Source organism: Scomber japonicus, chromosome 18, assembly GCF_027409825.1.
Source record: "Scomber japonicus isolate fScoJap1 chromosome 18, fScoJap1.pri, whole genome shotgun sequence".
NCBI lineage: Eukaryota > Metazoa > Chordata > Actinopteri > Scombriformes > Scombridae > Scomber > Scomber japonicus.
Genome location: NC_070595.1, coordinates 73,715 through 91,481, shown reverse-complemented (window position 1 = coordinate 91,481; position 17,767 = coordinate 73,715). Strand labels below are relative to the sequence as shown.

At 41.4% G+C, this 17,767-nt stretch overlaps 1 protein-coding gene across 2 annotated transcripts; it reads right to left on the bottom strand.

The window, feature by feature from the left end:
* Positions 1-1,274: 1,274 nt before the first annotated feature.
* slc16a6b (solute carrier family 16 member 6b) lies at positions 1,275-16,115 on the bottom strand. Of its 2 annotated transcripts, XM_053337699.1 has the most exons (5): positions 15,905-16,115; positions 14,262-14,405; positions 11,785-11,913; positions 2,878-3,807; positions 1,275-2,790 (listed from the first exon to the last, which is right to left on the bottom strand). In XM_053337699.1, the coding sequence occupies exons 1-5, from the start codon at positions 15,978-15,980 to the stop codon at positions 2,522-2,524; spliced, it is 1,548 nt and encodes a 515-aa protein (XP_053193674.1). In that variant the 5' UTR covers positions 15,981-16,115; the 3' UTR covers positions 1,275-2,521. The 2 variants fall into 2 exon arrangements, with proteins under 2 accessions (XP_053193674.1, XP_053193673.1); XM_053337698.1 differs by lacking the exon at positions 15,905-16,115 and having other exon boundaries at positions 11,785-12,081; positions 14,262-14,341.
* Positions 16,116-17,767: the final 1,652 nt, after the last annotated feature.

Here is a 17,767-nt window from a genome sequence, read left to right as displayed (position 1 = left end):
AGAATCCAATATGCTCCTAGATAGGCGGGTGCGCACCGCGCAGACACTGTGCTTGTTACACACACGGCGCACAGCAGCACACAAACATGCAAAATATCACTCGTAAAAGCACCACAATCTGAATTCGTATTATGATGTACATCAACATATTAAAAAAAAGTCACAATGACCTGCCACTATATATCAGAATCAGTCAATGGGAGTAATGATCAGTGAAACTGTCAATGTAGTTACGCCCAAAACACACCTATGATTAATGACGGGACTTGAGTCCATCCCTTTTAGACAATGCGCCTGGCGCACAAAAAAACCAGGTCTAAAGTCACTGGCGCATATGTTACTGTTATTTAAAGGTGTGATGTGACAGCGCTCCTTGATATTAAAGGGAATGGGAGATGACACTCTAATTGGTTTACCGTATGTTACGCCCAAAACACGCCTATGATTAATGACGGGACTTGAGTCCATCCCTTTTAGACAATGCGCCTGGCACAGTGACCATTTTTCTGCCGTTCAAATAGCAAAAGTGGATTTGGATACGCCCCAAAGGCACTTGCGCCACGCGCTTCACGCCATGCGCTATAGATCGTTAAAATAGGGCCCAAGATGTTCATAGCATGCGGACATGAATGGACATAATGGAAAATATAAAATGTATTAAGCATTCAAAAGTGGTCATTAATAATGTAGAGTGTGGATCATTTATGGTTAAACAAATACAATGGGAGCAGCAGCTCCACTCTGGATCTCTGCACACTTCATTAGTTTTAAGGTGTTTCATAAATACTTCACACTAAAATGGACTGAGAGAGGAGTCACACCTGTAAATTAATAACAATATTAAGATGCAGCTCATCATCTGGATCATTTTTAGACTCAAATATTGTGCTTGTTTATTACATATCAGCTGGATGTTAACATGAACAAAGTGTTGAATGTTCAACAGCTCTTAAAATAAAAATATATCCCTCCTGATAATTGTTTCAGATGCTGAATATTGTTAAATATTTGTTGAATATTTCATAAAAAGCTTGTGTGATGCACAGTTATTGTACAGTAGAGGGCGCTGTTATACTAAAGTAATAACACTGAATGGATGGCTGAGAGCCTCCATGCAGCCAGTAGGTGAGAAGTCTTTTTAAAAAACTACACACACAGACACACACACACACACGGAGTATACACCGCACTGTTAAAACAAATGACATCAGACACACAAAGCTGAATTGGAAATTGATTTTATTAAAAATACATCATGAAAGCAGTGCGGCACTTGACAGGCAGGATCCAGCCTGGCATTCAATTAAATTAAAAAAAATGAAAAAGTTACATTTAAAAAATGCTCATTATAAAGAATTTAAATCGAAGTGACTGTGTGATTTGATGTAAAAGGTCTGTGAGCTAAACTTCAAGTCATGTGAGGAGAGTGTGGAGATGATCTGAGGCTGCAGTCACATCCTTCCCTCACTCCTTTGCATATAATGTATATATAAACTGTATATATGTACACCTCTACTTCTACACTTTAACATGTGTGTCATTGTACTTAGTTAGCCATAGCATGGGAAAGTTAGCCAGAGTTAGCTAAAGTGCTGTAAACCTTTATCTTGATCCAATGTATCGTCATTGCTTTTCAGTTTATGTGGTTATTTGTAATAAAGTCATTCTATAGTACATCAACAACATCATGATAACATGATAACACACACACACAGTCAACACTTCTACATAGAGCAGAAGAAGATGAATTAGGAATACGAGTTTAGAGGAAGCTGGAGCTCCTTCATTCATGTAAAGGATCCGGGAACAATGCTGAGATATTGCTAGAATTACAATTACATGAATGTGCATAAGAGCATCAGACAGACTGTATGTACAGATTGCATGATCAAGTTTTAGTAGCAAGTATCATTCTCCATGCATCACAACAGATTGTCTACAGGTCACAATGTAGGGGAGTACATCTTAAAGCATTCAGTGGTGGACTTCCTGCTGGATGTCCAGTCTGTGTGTGTGTGTGTGTGTGTGTATGCGTGTGTGTATGCGCGCTCGCGTGTGTGTGTGTGTGTAGCTTTGAGTCAGGACGCACACATCGACGTGAGCGACAAGCAGCAGCAGTAATGATGTGACAGACATACATCATGACTGCTGTGTGCCTGTGAAGCTTCGGTCTCCATGACAACAGTGCTTCTTTCTTGAGATAGTGGTGTTGCCATTCTAATAATTCTAATAATACGCAGTGGGTTGTGAGAGGATTGATGTGTGAGATTGTGCAGAAAGGTGTGACTCCATGTACTCAGCATGGATGTCTTTGGTCTCAGAGAGACTGCTTCCTGTCTGGCAGGAAGTGAGCTTCAAGTTAGTCAGAGAGAGAGAGAGAGAGAGAGACACCTGAGATTGGAGCCAGCAGCAGGGTTAGTGTTGGTGACTCTGCAGCCTCTTGCAGTGCATCTGGACTTGTGTTTGCTTTGTTGGTGTTGATGTTGTAAGTTCTGAGGTCGATGTCCAGCTATGCTCAGGTTCATATCACAGAGGCTCCCTGATCCACAGCCTGTCTTACTGGACTCTGCTCTGGAGCCAAGTCCACATCCAAAAAGTCTGTCTGCTCAACGTCCTGACACATGTTCTCCTCCTCTGCCCTCTCGCCCTTCTCCTCCTCTCTGCTCTGTCTTTGGCACATGCCGGACTTAGCCGGTCCCACCATGGCTAGGCAGATGGCGCTGAGCCCCATGCCCGCTGCACAGGAGTAGAAGGCAGCACCGTAGTTACCTGTTGCATCCACCAACACACCTGCAAGAAGACATGAGACCATTTTTAACAAACCAGAGAGGTTGAAAGAAATGATAAAGAGAAGTACAATTAAAACAGGTCATGTACCTCCAAGCGGTGGTCCAGCAAGACCAGCGAAGCTCTGGATGAAGACATACACTCCCACAGAGGACGACATCTTCTGGATGCCCACCACGTCCTCCTCAGCCAGCATGGGGATGTGTGTGGATCCCACTGTGCCCATGAAGTATCCGTAGAGGGCGCAGCAGACCACCAGGCCCCAGAACTCCCATACAATAGTGAAGGCCACCAGCACCAGGCAGAGGAGAACCACACAGCCCAGCAGCACCAGGGTCTTCCTGAAGCACACTTTGTTCAGCACCACCCCGATGGACAGGCGGCCGAAGATTTCAGCCACAGCCATCACAGAGAGCATGTAGGAGGCCATGCTGTTCTCCACCCCACGGCTCTTGCTCAGCTCAATGATGTAGAGCTGCGGGGCGAAGAAGCCCAGCGTGGCAAACAGTCCAAACAGAGAGTACCAGATGAAGACACTGTCTTTCAGCACAGAAAAGTCCAGGAGTTTGGGTCTGGAGGGCTGCAGAGGACCTGCCTCCGCCTCCGCCTCTTCTATGCACCCCTCGTCCTTCTCCATGAGTGAGCTGGGAGGTGTGGGCGCTGACGGCTCCTGGCCCTCTTTGTCCTGCACCTCCCACTCCATCAAAGCCTTGGGTTCAGCTCCTGCAGTCCTCAGGTCTCCGTTAGAGGTGGACAGACACGTGACGCCTGAATCCTCAGAGCCCTGCGAGACTCCTGAGTTGATGGAGGTTCTGGTTTGTTCATTCTCCAGCTCATAAACAGCAGCCAGCTTCTTCAGAGACAGAGACTGTTTGTCCGCTTCCTCTTCCTCCTTTACAGGCACGGGCTGGATGATGATTGGACGAAGTAGAAGCCCACAGCCAATCACAGAAGCCTGAATGATGCCGAGAACAACTAGACAGTAGCGCCAGCCAATGTGTTCCTTTAGTGTGGTGAAGGCTGTGGACAGATGATAGGACAGAGTACATTATAGTCATATAGTTATGAACAACTTTTCATAAGAGATGGCTCAGTTGTCATGGAGATGCAGCTGTCAGCCATATGTAAACAGTTAATAAATGGGCACACTATAATGTTATTATAAGCAGATATAAGGACATTTTTATGTTTATTAACTTTTTTCTCAGTCACTTTGGTGCATTGCTTGTGGGGTCAGACTGACACTGGATATTTATAATACATATATACTAGGGCTGTCAAACGATTAATTTTTTAAATCGAGATTAATCGCAGAATTTCCATAGTTAATCGCGATTAATCGTGTTTTGAATTGCATGTTTAAAATCCTGTTATCTTACATTTCAAGGCAGTTTTAAGCCCATAATGTAAAGCATTTCTTACCAGAGTGTCTTAACTGGGAATCAATCACGGCTCTGCTGCGACTCCCACACTCCAAAATGGTACTTTGGTGGAGCTGAGGCTCGCTTGGCTGCACCTGGGTGTTTAGCGTGGAGGTGCTAACTCAAACTCGACGTACTCCGTTTGACACAGGTGGCATTTTACTTTTGATTTGTCAACTGAACCGTCTGGAAGTGTTTTAAAGTTAAACAAGCCGTTCAAAAGTCCAGTAGCTCTCTTACTTTCCATCACCGCGGTAGGTTTACTGCAGGAGGCCACTTCAAAGCATTGCGCTACAGCTAGAGGAGCCGTCTACGGGGGAGTAGAAGGGACAAAAAGGCTTGCAAAATTAAAATGCGATTTTAAAAAATGAACACATCATGGATTGCTTTAATCTAATCGCGACTAACACGTTAACGCTGACAGCCCTAATATATACATAAACATAAATTTTTTGCAATGATCACTTAAACACACTTTTGACAAAGATCTAATGAAGGCATGATATTTTACCATTTGATGATAAACTTTATTGTATAAAATGACATCAGTGCACTGAAACAGTAAACTTCACTGTGAATTGAATCATTATAATTAGCTATAACTAACTAAACTAACTAAATAACAAAAACATGTACATATATTTAAAAAAAGGATCAAATATACATAAAATGCTGCCTATATAACTTTTAAAAAAATATTGGCACATATCAGACAACTTATACGCCAATACCAATATCTGTGACAGGTCAATATCAGCCAATAATATGGGTTGAACGATATATCGGTAGGACTCTAATTTCTTGAATGATCCTTAACATTTGTAGAGCAGTGACAGCATTTCTCTAAATGTATATTATTGCTGAGGTGTTGATGACAATGATTGAAACTCTGCCACCCCTGTGAACTCGTCCTGCCTTAAAAAATACAGACATAGACTTCCGGTCGGAACACCGTCATGATGGCCGCATAGCGAGGGAGCTCCCGGTTGAACCAGAGCAATTAGAGAAATACCCCCATATAAACCAAACAAATCATTCCACAAAAAACGTAGAGAAAGGGGTTAAAAAACGATCACCACTTTGAGCAGTAAACGTCGTCTGAAGACAAGTGGGGAAGAAAGACGGAGCGCAGCAACAATTAACAGTTAACAGGTTTGGGCTAGCTAACAACGTGGTGCGGTGCGGAGAAATGGGTGACTTGGAACTGATTCTGCAAGAACTGAGAGGGTTTCGCCAAGAAAACAAAGAACAACTAGAGACAATAAGAGAGGAAATTGTAAAGGCGAATACCAGACTGGACGAGGCGGAAGGTCGAATTGAGAAAGCAGAAGAGAGGATCCAGAACACAGAAGACGTCATCAAGGCCATGCTACAGCTACACACCAAACTGGAGGTCAAGTTGCTGGATCTGGAAAGCCGCTCCAGGCGTGAGAACATAAGGATCTATGGGGTGCCGGAGGGGTCCGAGAAGGAATCAACCACGATGATCTCATTTGTGGAGAATTTACTCCGCGAAGGTCTCGAGCTAATACACGACATGCCCGACCTGCAGATTGAAAGGGTTCACCGGTCGCTGGGACCGCAGCCGCCGGGGGACGCGCCGCCACGCTCCATCGTAATCAAGTGTTTAAGTTTTAAAACAAAAGAGACATTACTCCGCAAGGCATGGCAGAAGAAGGGGTTTACCTGGCAAGAAAATCGCATAAACCTGGATCACGACTATCCACCTGTAATACTCAAGAAAAGAAGAGAATACACAGAGATCCGCAAAATACTGAAGGAAAATAGAGTTCAGTTCCAGACCCTCTTCCCTGCCAGACTGCGCGTGAGACACGAGGACGGAACCAGAACCTACGAGACGGTAGAGGAGGCATCAGAGGACCTGCTGAGAAGAGGCTACGCCGTGACAACCACCATCACACCTCCGGAGACACTCATGGAGCAGGTGCAGCAGCTGACCTGGACGAGAGTGGACAGACAAGCAAAGAAGGGCCCAGCCGAACGGGATCAAAGCTACAAGAAGAAGCTTCGAGCCTTCAGGAGAACATCACCGACCCCCTCCGGGACTGGAGGGACTTAACCCAGGCTAGAGGACGGCGGAGTAAAAATTGTGAAATTATTATTATTATTATTTTTTTAATATAATGTACTGACTATAATTAGTGGTGAAGATCCACTATTGGTTCACTCCAGGCAAATTTTTCTACTTTGGACTTTTTTTCTTTCTTTTTTCTTCTCCGACATGCGGCTGTTGCAGGTAAGGGCCTCTTCCTCCGGATTGAGGAGGGAGACTGTTTCCTTCGAGCCACCTCGGGAACAGGGTCGGATTATCAGACCCCTACATAGGGAGTCACACGGACAGATCGTGTTCAGTTTGATGTTGTTTAGCGTGTTAGTTGTTTATTCCCTGCTGGTTCTTGCAGGGAGGGGGAAGCGCACCGGGGTTTTGAGTGAGATGGAGGGGGAAATCACATAGATGCAAAACAGGTCTTTAAAAATAGCGTCATTTAATATAAATGGGGTACTCAATCCAGTTAAAAGGTGGAAAATTTTATCAAAATTAAAGAAAGATAAAATCCAGATAGCTCTCTTACAGGAGACACACCTCAACGACTCCGAACATGCTAAATTGAATAAATCAGGATTTAAACATGTTTATTTTTCCTCACATGGATCAGGGAGGCGGAGAGGAGTGGCGATTTTGATATCCAGTGCGGTAAATTATGAACACATATCAGAACATAAGGATAAGGAAGGCAGATTTGTTATGGTCACAGGGAAGATAGAAGGTACTGTGATAAGTCTCCTTAACGTGTATGTGCCGCCGGGCAGTGACTGGTCCTTCTATCAACATATGGTTGATTTAATGACAACAAAGAGTCAAGGGATTTTAATATGTGGCGGAGATTTTAACATCCGATTAAATCCCAGAATTGACTCATCAAACGGGAAATCTAATGCAAAAAACATCAGCAATAGATTTAATACTTGGATGCGTGAAGTGGGGATTGTGGACGTATGGAGAGAGATAAACCCGACGAGCCGAGACTACTCACATTACTCGTACGCTCACAATGTTTACTCACGCATCGACTACTTTTTTATGCTTAAAGAAGATCTTTTTAGGGTGGGGTTTTATAGGACCTAGTACTATTTCAGACCACGGTCCCATCTATATGTCAGTCCATCTGAATAATAATAAGAAATCCACTCTCTGGAGACTGAACTCAAACATTCTGAATAACCCAGTTATTAAAGATAAGTTGAAAAGCGAAATTAAATTGTATTTGGAAGACAACGATAATGAAAATGTGACCCCACCCATTCTCTGGGATGCATTAAAAGCAGTGTTGAGGGGCAAAATAATAGCCATCTCCTCATATGAGAAGAAAATTAGGGAACAAAAACTTAAAGAATTAGAAGAGGCCTTGAAGAGACTACAGAAAGAACACGCAAAGTCTCATAAAGGTGACGACAAATGTAAGATTAAAGAATTAAAAAATAAAATAGATGAAATAAATACTCAGGAAATTCAGAAAAAGCTCCTTTTTACAAAGCAACAATACTATGAGACAGGTGGGAAATCACTGAAACTTCTATCGTACAGGTTAAGAAAACAACAAGCGGATAGAACTATATATAAAATAAGAAACTCCGAAACAAATGTAATAGAAACAAGCCCGGAGAAAATACAACAATGCTTCCAAAAATACTATAAAATATTATATACACAACCACAGATAAGCAACGACAACCAGATTGATGCCTTTCTGGCCCAGGTAAATCTTCCAAAGATCACTGATGAACAAAATGGAAAACTAATATCTAAAATATCAAAGGAAGAAATTCAAAAAGCGATTGGGAGAATGAAAGGGGGGAAGTCTCCAGGGACAGATGGTTTTTCCACAGAATGGTACAGAACAATGCAAGATCAACTACTTCCAACATTATTAAACACATTTAACTGGGTTTTGGAAAACAAAAATATCCCCCCCTCATGGAGGGAGGCGATGATTTCAATCATACCTAAGGAGGGGAAAGATAATTTGGAATGTGGAAATTACCGTCCTGTAAGTCTTTTAAATAATGACTATAAACTATTCACCTCCATATTATCCAAACGAATAGAGTTATTACTACCAATAATAATACACAAGAACCAGACTGGCTTTGTCAGACAAAGACAGACCCAAGATAACATCAGGAAATCACTGCACGTTATGAGACAAGTCACACATCAAAAACTGGAGACATTGATATTAAGTTTGGACGCTGAGAAAGCATTTGACTCAGTGAGGTGGTCATTCTTATATAAGGTACTTTCGAAATTTGGCTTCCATACAACTATAATTGACACGTTTACAGCTCTATACAACAAACCAACAGCTAGAATCAAAATCAATGGAAACTTAACCAACTCATTCACTTTAGAAAGAGGAACGAGACAGGGGTGCTGTGCGTCGCCGCTCCTCTTCGCCTTGTTTATAGAACCCATGAGTCAACTAATTAGGCAGAGGAATGATATAAAGGGGCTCCCAATGACATCAGGGGAACAAAAACTGGCCCTATTCGCCGATGATTTATTGATAAGTATAACACAGCCTACTCAGACACTCCCAAAACTGATGAAATTGTTAGAGGAATTTGGTTTAGTTTCTGGTTATAGAATTAATATTAATAAAACCCAAGCAATCACTTTTAATTATGACCCTCCACCTTCAATCAGGACCATGTACAATTGGAAATGGGATGCTGAGTCCATTAAATATTTGGGTGTCTCATTACCTAGGGACTTCACGAGACTGTACAACATAAATTATGGCCCACTAAATTCAAAGATAAAAACTGATATACAAAGATGGAATGTTATTCCCTTTTTAAGTTTAAGCTCCCGGATAGAGTCTGTCAGGATGAATATTCTTCCTCGGATGTTGTACCTTTTTCAATGTTTACCAATTAAAATACCAGCTAAACAGTTCTTAGAGTGGGACAGATTAATAGCGAGTTTTCTGTGGCAAGGGAAAAGGGCCAGAATCAAATTTAAAACATTGCAATTAAGAAAAGAAAAAGGGGGAATGAGCCTTCCTTGTTTACAGGATTACTACCATGCAGCTCAGTTGAGACCTTTAGTCTGCCTGTGCTCGCCTACATACGCTGCAGCATGGAAGGAAATTGAGGGAACCACGATAAAGGGAATTCCAATAACAGCTTTATTAAGTGACAATAAATTGCAAGAAGAACAGGAGATCCCAGAGGATTCTATATCAGGCAGCTTCCTGAAGTCCTGGCAGGAAATAGGCAAAATTTGCAGACTAAAAGACACATCTAAGATTATGAGGTGGTGTGCATATGACTCGGACTTTACGCCAAATAAAACCGACGACAGATTTAAGACGTGGATCACAAAAGGTTTAACTACCTATTATTCATTTGTCCACAAGGGGGCATTTCAGAGTTTTGAGGCCCTGCAGAAGGATCATGGACTAGGGAAAGATGATTTTTTTAGATACCTGCAAGTGAGAGGTTATTATAACAAAAATATAAAGAGGCATTACGAAAAGACGAGTCAGGGTTCATGGAGGTATTCTTATCATTACCCAAGTCCAGGTCTTGCAACAAAATGATCTCCAAATTATATAATGCAATACAATTATCCAAACAAGAGAATACAAAAAACATAAAGAGGAAATGGGAAACGGAAATGAGGATAATTATTACACAGGAGAGCTGGGAGAAAATATGTCAATTACAATGGATCTCAACCGGGTCAAACACTTGGCGGGAGTTCTGTTGGAAAGTATAACAAGATTTTTTATCACACCCATTCAAAAACGTTATCAGGGTAGTGGGGATGCTTGCTGGAGACTCTGTGGGTCTAATGGAGCCAACCACTTCCATATTTTTTGGGACTGTCAAGTAATAAAATCCTACTGGGAAGAGATCCACAAACATATTGAAAATATATTTAATGTGAACATTCCACTAAAATGTGAAACTATGTTCTTGGGCAATATAATGCTTGAAACATGGAACATAAAAGACAAAAAAATGCTGACCATACTGTTGGCAGCTAGTAAGAAATGTGTCACTAGAAAATGGCTAAAAGTGGAACCTCCCACCATCGACGAATGGATTCAAATTATTTATGAGATTTATGTTATGGAGAAGATTTCTTTTTCCCTCAAAGTTGAGAAAGAACATTTTTATAGGATCTGGACCAAATGGACTGAGTATGTAAAACCAATTAGATCTGACTATACTATACTTTTATCTGACTATACTTGTGCTTTGTGTGAACCTACCCTCTTTTACTTATTTTTTTTTTTTTTTGTGTAAGTGGTGTAATGACTATATGTAGGGGTGCGCTCCCCGGTTTTGTTGTTTTTGTATTATCGCTTCCACCGGGAATGGTTTGGGTCAGTGGGAGAAAGCTCCAGAAGGGCAGTATGTACAACATCATTATATCCTTGACAAACTGAGTTAATGTATGTGTGAAGTGGTGTATGTGATGGAGGTCTGCCTTTCTGAATAAAAAGAGAATTTCAAAAAAAAAAAAAATACAGACATAACACAAGACACAATTTCCAGTCCAAACACAGTCCAATTTCAAAACATTTGTCTGTGTGAATAGGTATGGGCTGGTTACCGGTTTCAAGGCATACCACGGTATGAAAAAGTCACGGTTTCAAAACCACTAAAATGTTCCGTCATACCATTCCTGTGATATGAGCTGTTTCTCGTCAGAGAGAGAGTGGAGGTCCCTCAGGTTGTGTGCAGCTGCAGTGTACAGTAGCCCTCCTCTGGCGCTCCTCCGGTTGCTGTTACAAGCAGGTAGCTCTGCAGGCTGTTTGATGGCTGACGGAGCCCCCCCGAACTTCCCCCCCCGTCTAAAAGGACCAAGTCGGCTGTATTTATACTTAAGCTACCGTAAAAAGACAGACGGCCGCGGCTCGGAGGAAGAAGGTAACGGACAGTAGCAGCGCGAGGAGGCAATACATCCAATATGATAGTGAACAAGTCTCCAAAAACTGTTGAGATTGTTTTATTTATATTTATCTTAGATGTGTTTTTACTTTTTTCAATTATTAATGTTCTGATCTTGAGCCACAGGTTAAGTGATTGCATTTATTTGCATTTTGTGTTTTTTTCACTAAAAATAATTCATTTATGTCGTGACTTGAGTTGCAGGTTTAGCCTCAGTTAAAGGACTGCACTTATTTTTTTTATTATTTATTTAGAAATAATTCAGTTATTTTTTATTATTATTTATTTTAAATACATATTTACTGAAAATAAAAGACTGTTCAATGGGGGGAAAAAATCTTTCTTTTTGTTTTTAAATACAGACATTTCAAAATATCACATTTTATAGCCGTAATCATAATACCGTGAAACCGTGATATTTTAAGGTTATCATACCGTCAGAATCTCATACCGACAATGACATACAGTCATTGTCCTCTTCATGAGGAACACCTGTGCAATCTAACTCAATCCAATACAACAGCGCTGCTATAATGATCTTGAATTAGATCAATTAAATATATATTGACTGTATACTGTTAAATCCACTCACCAGGAGCAAAGGCAAATATAGCAAAGGATTCTCCGGAGGAAGCGACAGAGGTGACGAGGGCTCGCCTCCTGGAGAAGTACTGGGCGAGGATGGTGACGGTGGGGAGGAAGGTGAGGCAGTAGCCCAGGCCTGTAAACAAGTGGAGAAAAAGAGATAGGGGACATGACAGCCTCTGGCCCGCATGGTAGGAACACTGCATGTCTAGGGGGGGGGACTTGGGTCAGAGATCAAGGTGTCAGGTCACTCCTTTCTCAGAGGCCGCGGGACACTTGAGAGGATTCAGCTGAGCTACGGGAGCTGCTGGAAGACAAAAGGCATGTGAAGACACACAAAAAAAAAGAAAAAGAGATGGGGGGAGAGAAGAGAAGGGGTGGTCGTGTTAGGCATTGTTTAGAAGCAGACCTGGCAGTCAAGGTGGGAGAGCTAGCAGTGCTTTCTGTCCAAGAAAAAAAAACACTTGATGTGCTCTGATACCAAAATCACTTCCCCCTTAATTTGTTCTTCACCTGTAACGTTTTCAATATATTACTGATTACTGTCAATCACTCAATTTATTCCTTCATCCTTCAGCCACTTCCTGTTCCTTCAATCTGGATCTGAAAGGAAATTTCATGATTTTAGAGGGGGGCGGGGGTATATTTTGCTGCTCCAGTTTTTCCTGCTCTGTCCTTCCTAGAGAGTTAACACAGAGGAGTAGACCTCAGTGCAGGCTGCTCATTGGACAGTGCTGGAAGAAACACACACATAGTGACACTGCTAGAAGTCCCTTCATCTCATACTATACATTACATACTGTTACACTCATAGATAGATAGACAGATAGACAGATAGATAGACAAAGATGGATGGATGGATCGATGGACAGAGGCAGACAGACACATAGATGGATGGACAGAGACAGAGAGATAGATGGATGGATGGATAGATGGATGGACAGAGACAGATAGATAGATATATGGATGGATGGATGGACAGAGAGACAGATATATGGATGGACAGAGACAGAGAGATAGATGGATGGATGGATGGATGGATGAATGGATGGATGGACAGAGACAGACAGATATATGGATGAACAGAGACAGACAGATAGATGGATGGATGGATGGATGGATGGATGGATGGATGGATGGACAGACACAGAGAGATAGATGGATGGATGGATAGACAGAGACAGAGATAGATGGATGGATGGATGGATGGACAGAGACAGACAGATATATGGATGAACAGAGACAGACAGATAGATGGATGGATGGATGGATGGACAGAGACTGAGAGATAAATGGATGGATGGACAGAGACAGAGAGATAGATGGATGGATGGACAGAGACAGACAGATAGATGGATGGACAGACAGAGACAGATAGATGGATGGACAGAGACAGAGAGATAGATAGATAGATGGATGGACAGAGACAGATAGATGATGGATGGACAAACAGAGACAGAGAGATAGATGGATGGATGGACAGAGACAGACAGATAGATGGATGGATGGACAGAGATGGACAGATGCAGAGATAGATGGATGGATGGACAGAGACAGACAGATGGATGGATGGACAGAGACAGACAGATGGATGGATGGATGGACAGAGACAGACAGATAGATGGATGGACAGAGAGATAGATAGATAGATGGATGGACAGAGACAGATAGATGATGGATGGACAGACAGAGACAGAGAGATAGGTGGATGGATGGACAGAGACAGACAGATAGATGGATGGACAGAGACAGAGAGATAGGTGGATGGATGGACAGAGACAGAGATAGATGGATGGACAGAGACAGACAGATAGATGGATGGATGGATGGATGGATGGACAGAGACAGACAGATGGATGGATGGACAGAGACAGACAGATGGATGGATGGATGGACAGAGACAGACAGATGGATGGATGGACAGAGACAGACAGATGGATGGATGGATGGACAGAGACAGACAGATAGATGGATGGACAGAGAGATAGATAGATAGATGGATGGACAGAGACAGATAGATGATGGATGGACAAACAGAGACAGAGAGATAGATGGATGGATGGACAGAGACAGACAGATAGATGGATGGACAGAGACAGACAGATAGATGGATGGATGGACAGAGATGGACAGATGCAGAGATAGATGGATGGATGGACAGAGACAGACAGATGGATGGATGGACAGAGACAGACAGATGGATGGATGGATGGACAGAGACAGACAGATAGATGGATGGACAGAGAGATAGATAGATAGATGGATGGACAGAGACAGAGAGATGATGGATGGACAGACAGAGACAGAGAGATAGGTGGATGGATGGACAGAGACAGACAGATAGATGGATGGACAGAGACAGACAGATAGATGGATGGATGGACAGAGACAGACAGATAGATGGACAGACACAGACAGATATATGGATGGACAGACAGACAGACAGACAGGTGCACACAGGTGTGTGTGCTTCATATGAAGTACCTGAGATAATGCCAATGGTGATGTACATCTCATTGATGGAGCTGGTGAAGGCGGAGGTGATAGTACCCAGGCTGATGAGGAAGCCCCCCATCATCACCACAGGACGATAGCCAAAACGGTTGCTCAGCAGGGTGGACAGAGGAGCTGCAGGTGACAGACAGCATCATTAGGTCTATACAAGTGTTTATACTGACCATTAGAAGATCCCTTCATCATGCTCGTATAATGTGATACAGCATGATGAGTAATATGACATTAATGTGTCAGATATCACTTGATATGACTAACTCACACTGTTGAAGCTTCATATCTACTTTGAAATGAGTGTGTGGACATACTGTGGATTTAGTCCTCCATCACTTCCATTGAAAGCACATTTGAAGGAGATCTTTTAATATTCAGTATGAACAGGAGGAATGATTACAGAGAGGACAAACTCTTTACTGTTCATATGAACACCTGACTGATGGTTTAAGACACACAACCAGGTAACTCAGACACCAGGATACACAGGAATGTGAACAATGTCTTTACATGCACTATAGTATATATGTGTGTACGTGCAGCAAGTGATTTTTACTAGGAATGCACTGATCCGACTTTTTCAGTACTGATAAAGATACCATACAATACCTGGACCTTGCATATCAGCCATTGTTGAATTAATAAACTGTATACCTCACCGTGAGGAAGACACTGAAGGCATCAGGCTGGACTTTACTTTCCTAACTATGTAAAACAAACTGTAACAAACAAGCACATGAATATAAATGTACTGAACTGTTATTTATTATTAAAATAATAAGTAATTATGCACCAGCAGCAACTTGGAACAACATAAACAGGAATCAAATGTTTATTTTTGCATCACAAACATAGAATTAATGTGAATAGATTGGCCCCATTATCTGATACCAGATATAAATATTTAGTCAATATCAGGGCCAATATCTGATATTAATATTGGATCGGTGCATCCCTAATTTTTACATTGTTTATTTTAATATCTAATTTTCAGCTGAGGAGATGAACATATTCACACTGATAAAAGTGACTTGGTCTCAGTTTGTGTTGGACTTTAAAGGAAATGTATAAGCATCCATGTCATCATCTGTCTTTTTCCTCATGCTCATGCTCACATAGAACCTGCTAATAGAACACACACATGTTGTATTTCACTATTTAGTTTGAATTTATCCAGTTGGTTATATTCAATTTTTTACACAGGTATGACAGACTGTAGATGACAGTAGTACACTAACTAACACAAATATAGTGGACTTCATCTAGAATGACTGATTGATCAGCTGATCCACAGATAATAAAAGGCCAGGTTTTGTGATAACAAAATAATCATTTAAATAATTTTTTATTCAAACAAAATATTAGAACATGACATTTGAAGACATCAACTTAGACTCTTAGACATTTTATAGACAAAACGATGAATCAAAAATAAAAACTCAGCAGATTACTTCATAATAAAAAGAACTGCATCACTAAACTGGAATATCATTTATCTTTAGCGTTGCATTTACAGTTTGTTAAGTAGACTCTGTCTGCTAGTGTTAAATGTCCTGAACACACTTGTAGATGTTCAAAGAGTACAAAGGGAAAAAAAGAATGGATCTTAAATGACTGACCGGTGAAGGTGAAGGTGAAGACACAGATGGAGATGACCCACGACACTCGGCTGTTGCTCTCCCCGAAATCTGTCATCAGATCCTGGAGGAACACGCCCAGGCTCTTGAGGGTCCCGTAGGTGCAGATCTCCACCACGAAGAAGGCCACGGCCACGGCCCAGCCCCAGCCACCCTCAGGCACCTCCGGGTACACATTCGGACCCAAGCAACCCTGGAATTTGGGCACCCTCATGGCTAGAGCAGACCACCTGGAGGAGGAGGAGAGACAGAGACACGTAAGGAATGATGTTTGAATGTCTTCATTTGTTTTGCTGACTTGACACAAACTGAACCAAGCGCTATATATGCAGTTTTTTGTTGTTGTTTTTTTACTAGTGGTTGTAGATCTTGTATTTGTAAGCTGTGACTGTCATGTAAATATCTCAGTGTGTGTATTTTGATGTGATGGATGGTGAGCTTCACTCTGAGTGGAGTCAGCTGGACTTTGATGGTCACACTCTGGGCTTATCTCATGAAGTAACAGTGTGGGAGTCTGGACATGGAAATGTGATCAACTTGTTGCAATCTGGTTGAAATGTTACCAAAATTGCTAAATATGTTGTATTGCCATGACAACAACAGTTAGACCATCAAATATTTTAGCTTGAAAAGGAACAACTGAACAGTGTTTCATGCTGCCACAGTAAATCAAGTGCGTGTTAATGCTTTTTTGCTCTTCATAAAATAATGTGCCACATCTAGCCAGTGTCACGGCTCATCAAATGTAATGACTGTATGTGTCTGTGAGGTGTAAAGTCAACAAAGGCAGTGATATAAGTATGTATATATGTAATGCATGGTGGATGTTTGATCACTGAGGGTGTAGCTAGCTTTTAATATTTGTCTTGTTTTTTTCAGTTTTTGCAGAAATTAAACCTAATTTAAGATCATTACCTGACATTAAAAGTCTAGTGAAACCCAAAATGCTCAATACTGGACCAGTTTTAATAATGGATGCTGCCAATAGTTATTTAGACAAATGATAGAAAAAAGGGTCAAGGTTGAAAACCACCAAAGCTTCTATTTCTAAATATCTGTCTCTTACTAATTTGGTGATTTTAAAAAATAATAAAGAGATATTAAAGATTCATTTACCTGGTGTAAAATGGCCAAATTCCCTCCAAAAATACCCAAATTTGGACAATTAAGGGCACCACGGTGTATTATCAAAAGAGTGTAACTATTTTTAAAGGGGCACATAGCTGAGATCCTTTTACTCAACATGAGGAACACTACTTATCATGTGAATATACTATATGTATAGTATACTTGTTCTCTGGTTCAGGAGGAGCTTTCAAGTCAAGAAAAATAACAATTAATATTTGGTAGTAAATGTTGTGCAAATGTTTTTTTTTTTTGCAGTTTAACCAATATAATAAACTTAAAGACAGTGAAGTCGTCTTTCACTGCTTAAACTGAAATCCTCCTATAGTCCCCCTACTTTATGAAAATACAATACTAAATCTAAGGAGTATTTCTTTAAGCCATAAATGGCCAGACTGTTGGTTGAAGACATATTTAAGATTCACTAATGCCACACAAATTCTCAGATATGGATGCAAACTTGGGGAAATCGAGGATAGGAAGCAACTGTGAAGTTTTACATAGATACTGTATGTGGTCTTCTTTAACAAGAAGCCAGCTTATCACACTCAACAGTGGCTGTTATCTCCTCATCCCTCCTCAGCTCCAACCCAACCAGCTATTTCTCCAAATTTGGCTTCTCTGGTTCCAATAATCTCTCTATATGTACATTCTCCTGCAGCTACCAGACTGGGTTCTATGAACTATGAGGATGTGTTTAATCCTGCAGGCAGCTCTAAC

What these genes read in the sequence shown, in the direction of transcription:
- slc16a6b (XM_053337699.1), bottom strand. Translation starts at nt 15,980, where the DNA reads ATGACAGATTTCGGGGAGAGCAACAGCCGAGTGTCGTGGGTCATCTCC. An exon ending in TATATTTGCCTTTGCTCCTG is followed by an intron (nt 3,808 to 11,784) that starts GTGAGTGGATTT and finishes ATCTGTCCACAG; the next exon opens with CCTTCACCACACTAAAGGAA. An exon ending in TGCTGGACCACCGCTTGGAG is followed by an intron (nt 2,791 to 2,877) that starts GTACATGACCTG and finishes GTCTTCTTGCAG; the next exon opens with GTGTGTTGGTGGATGCAACA.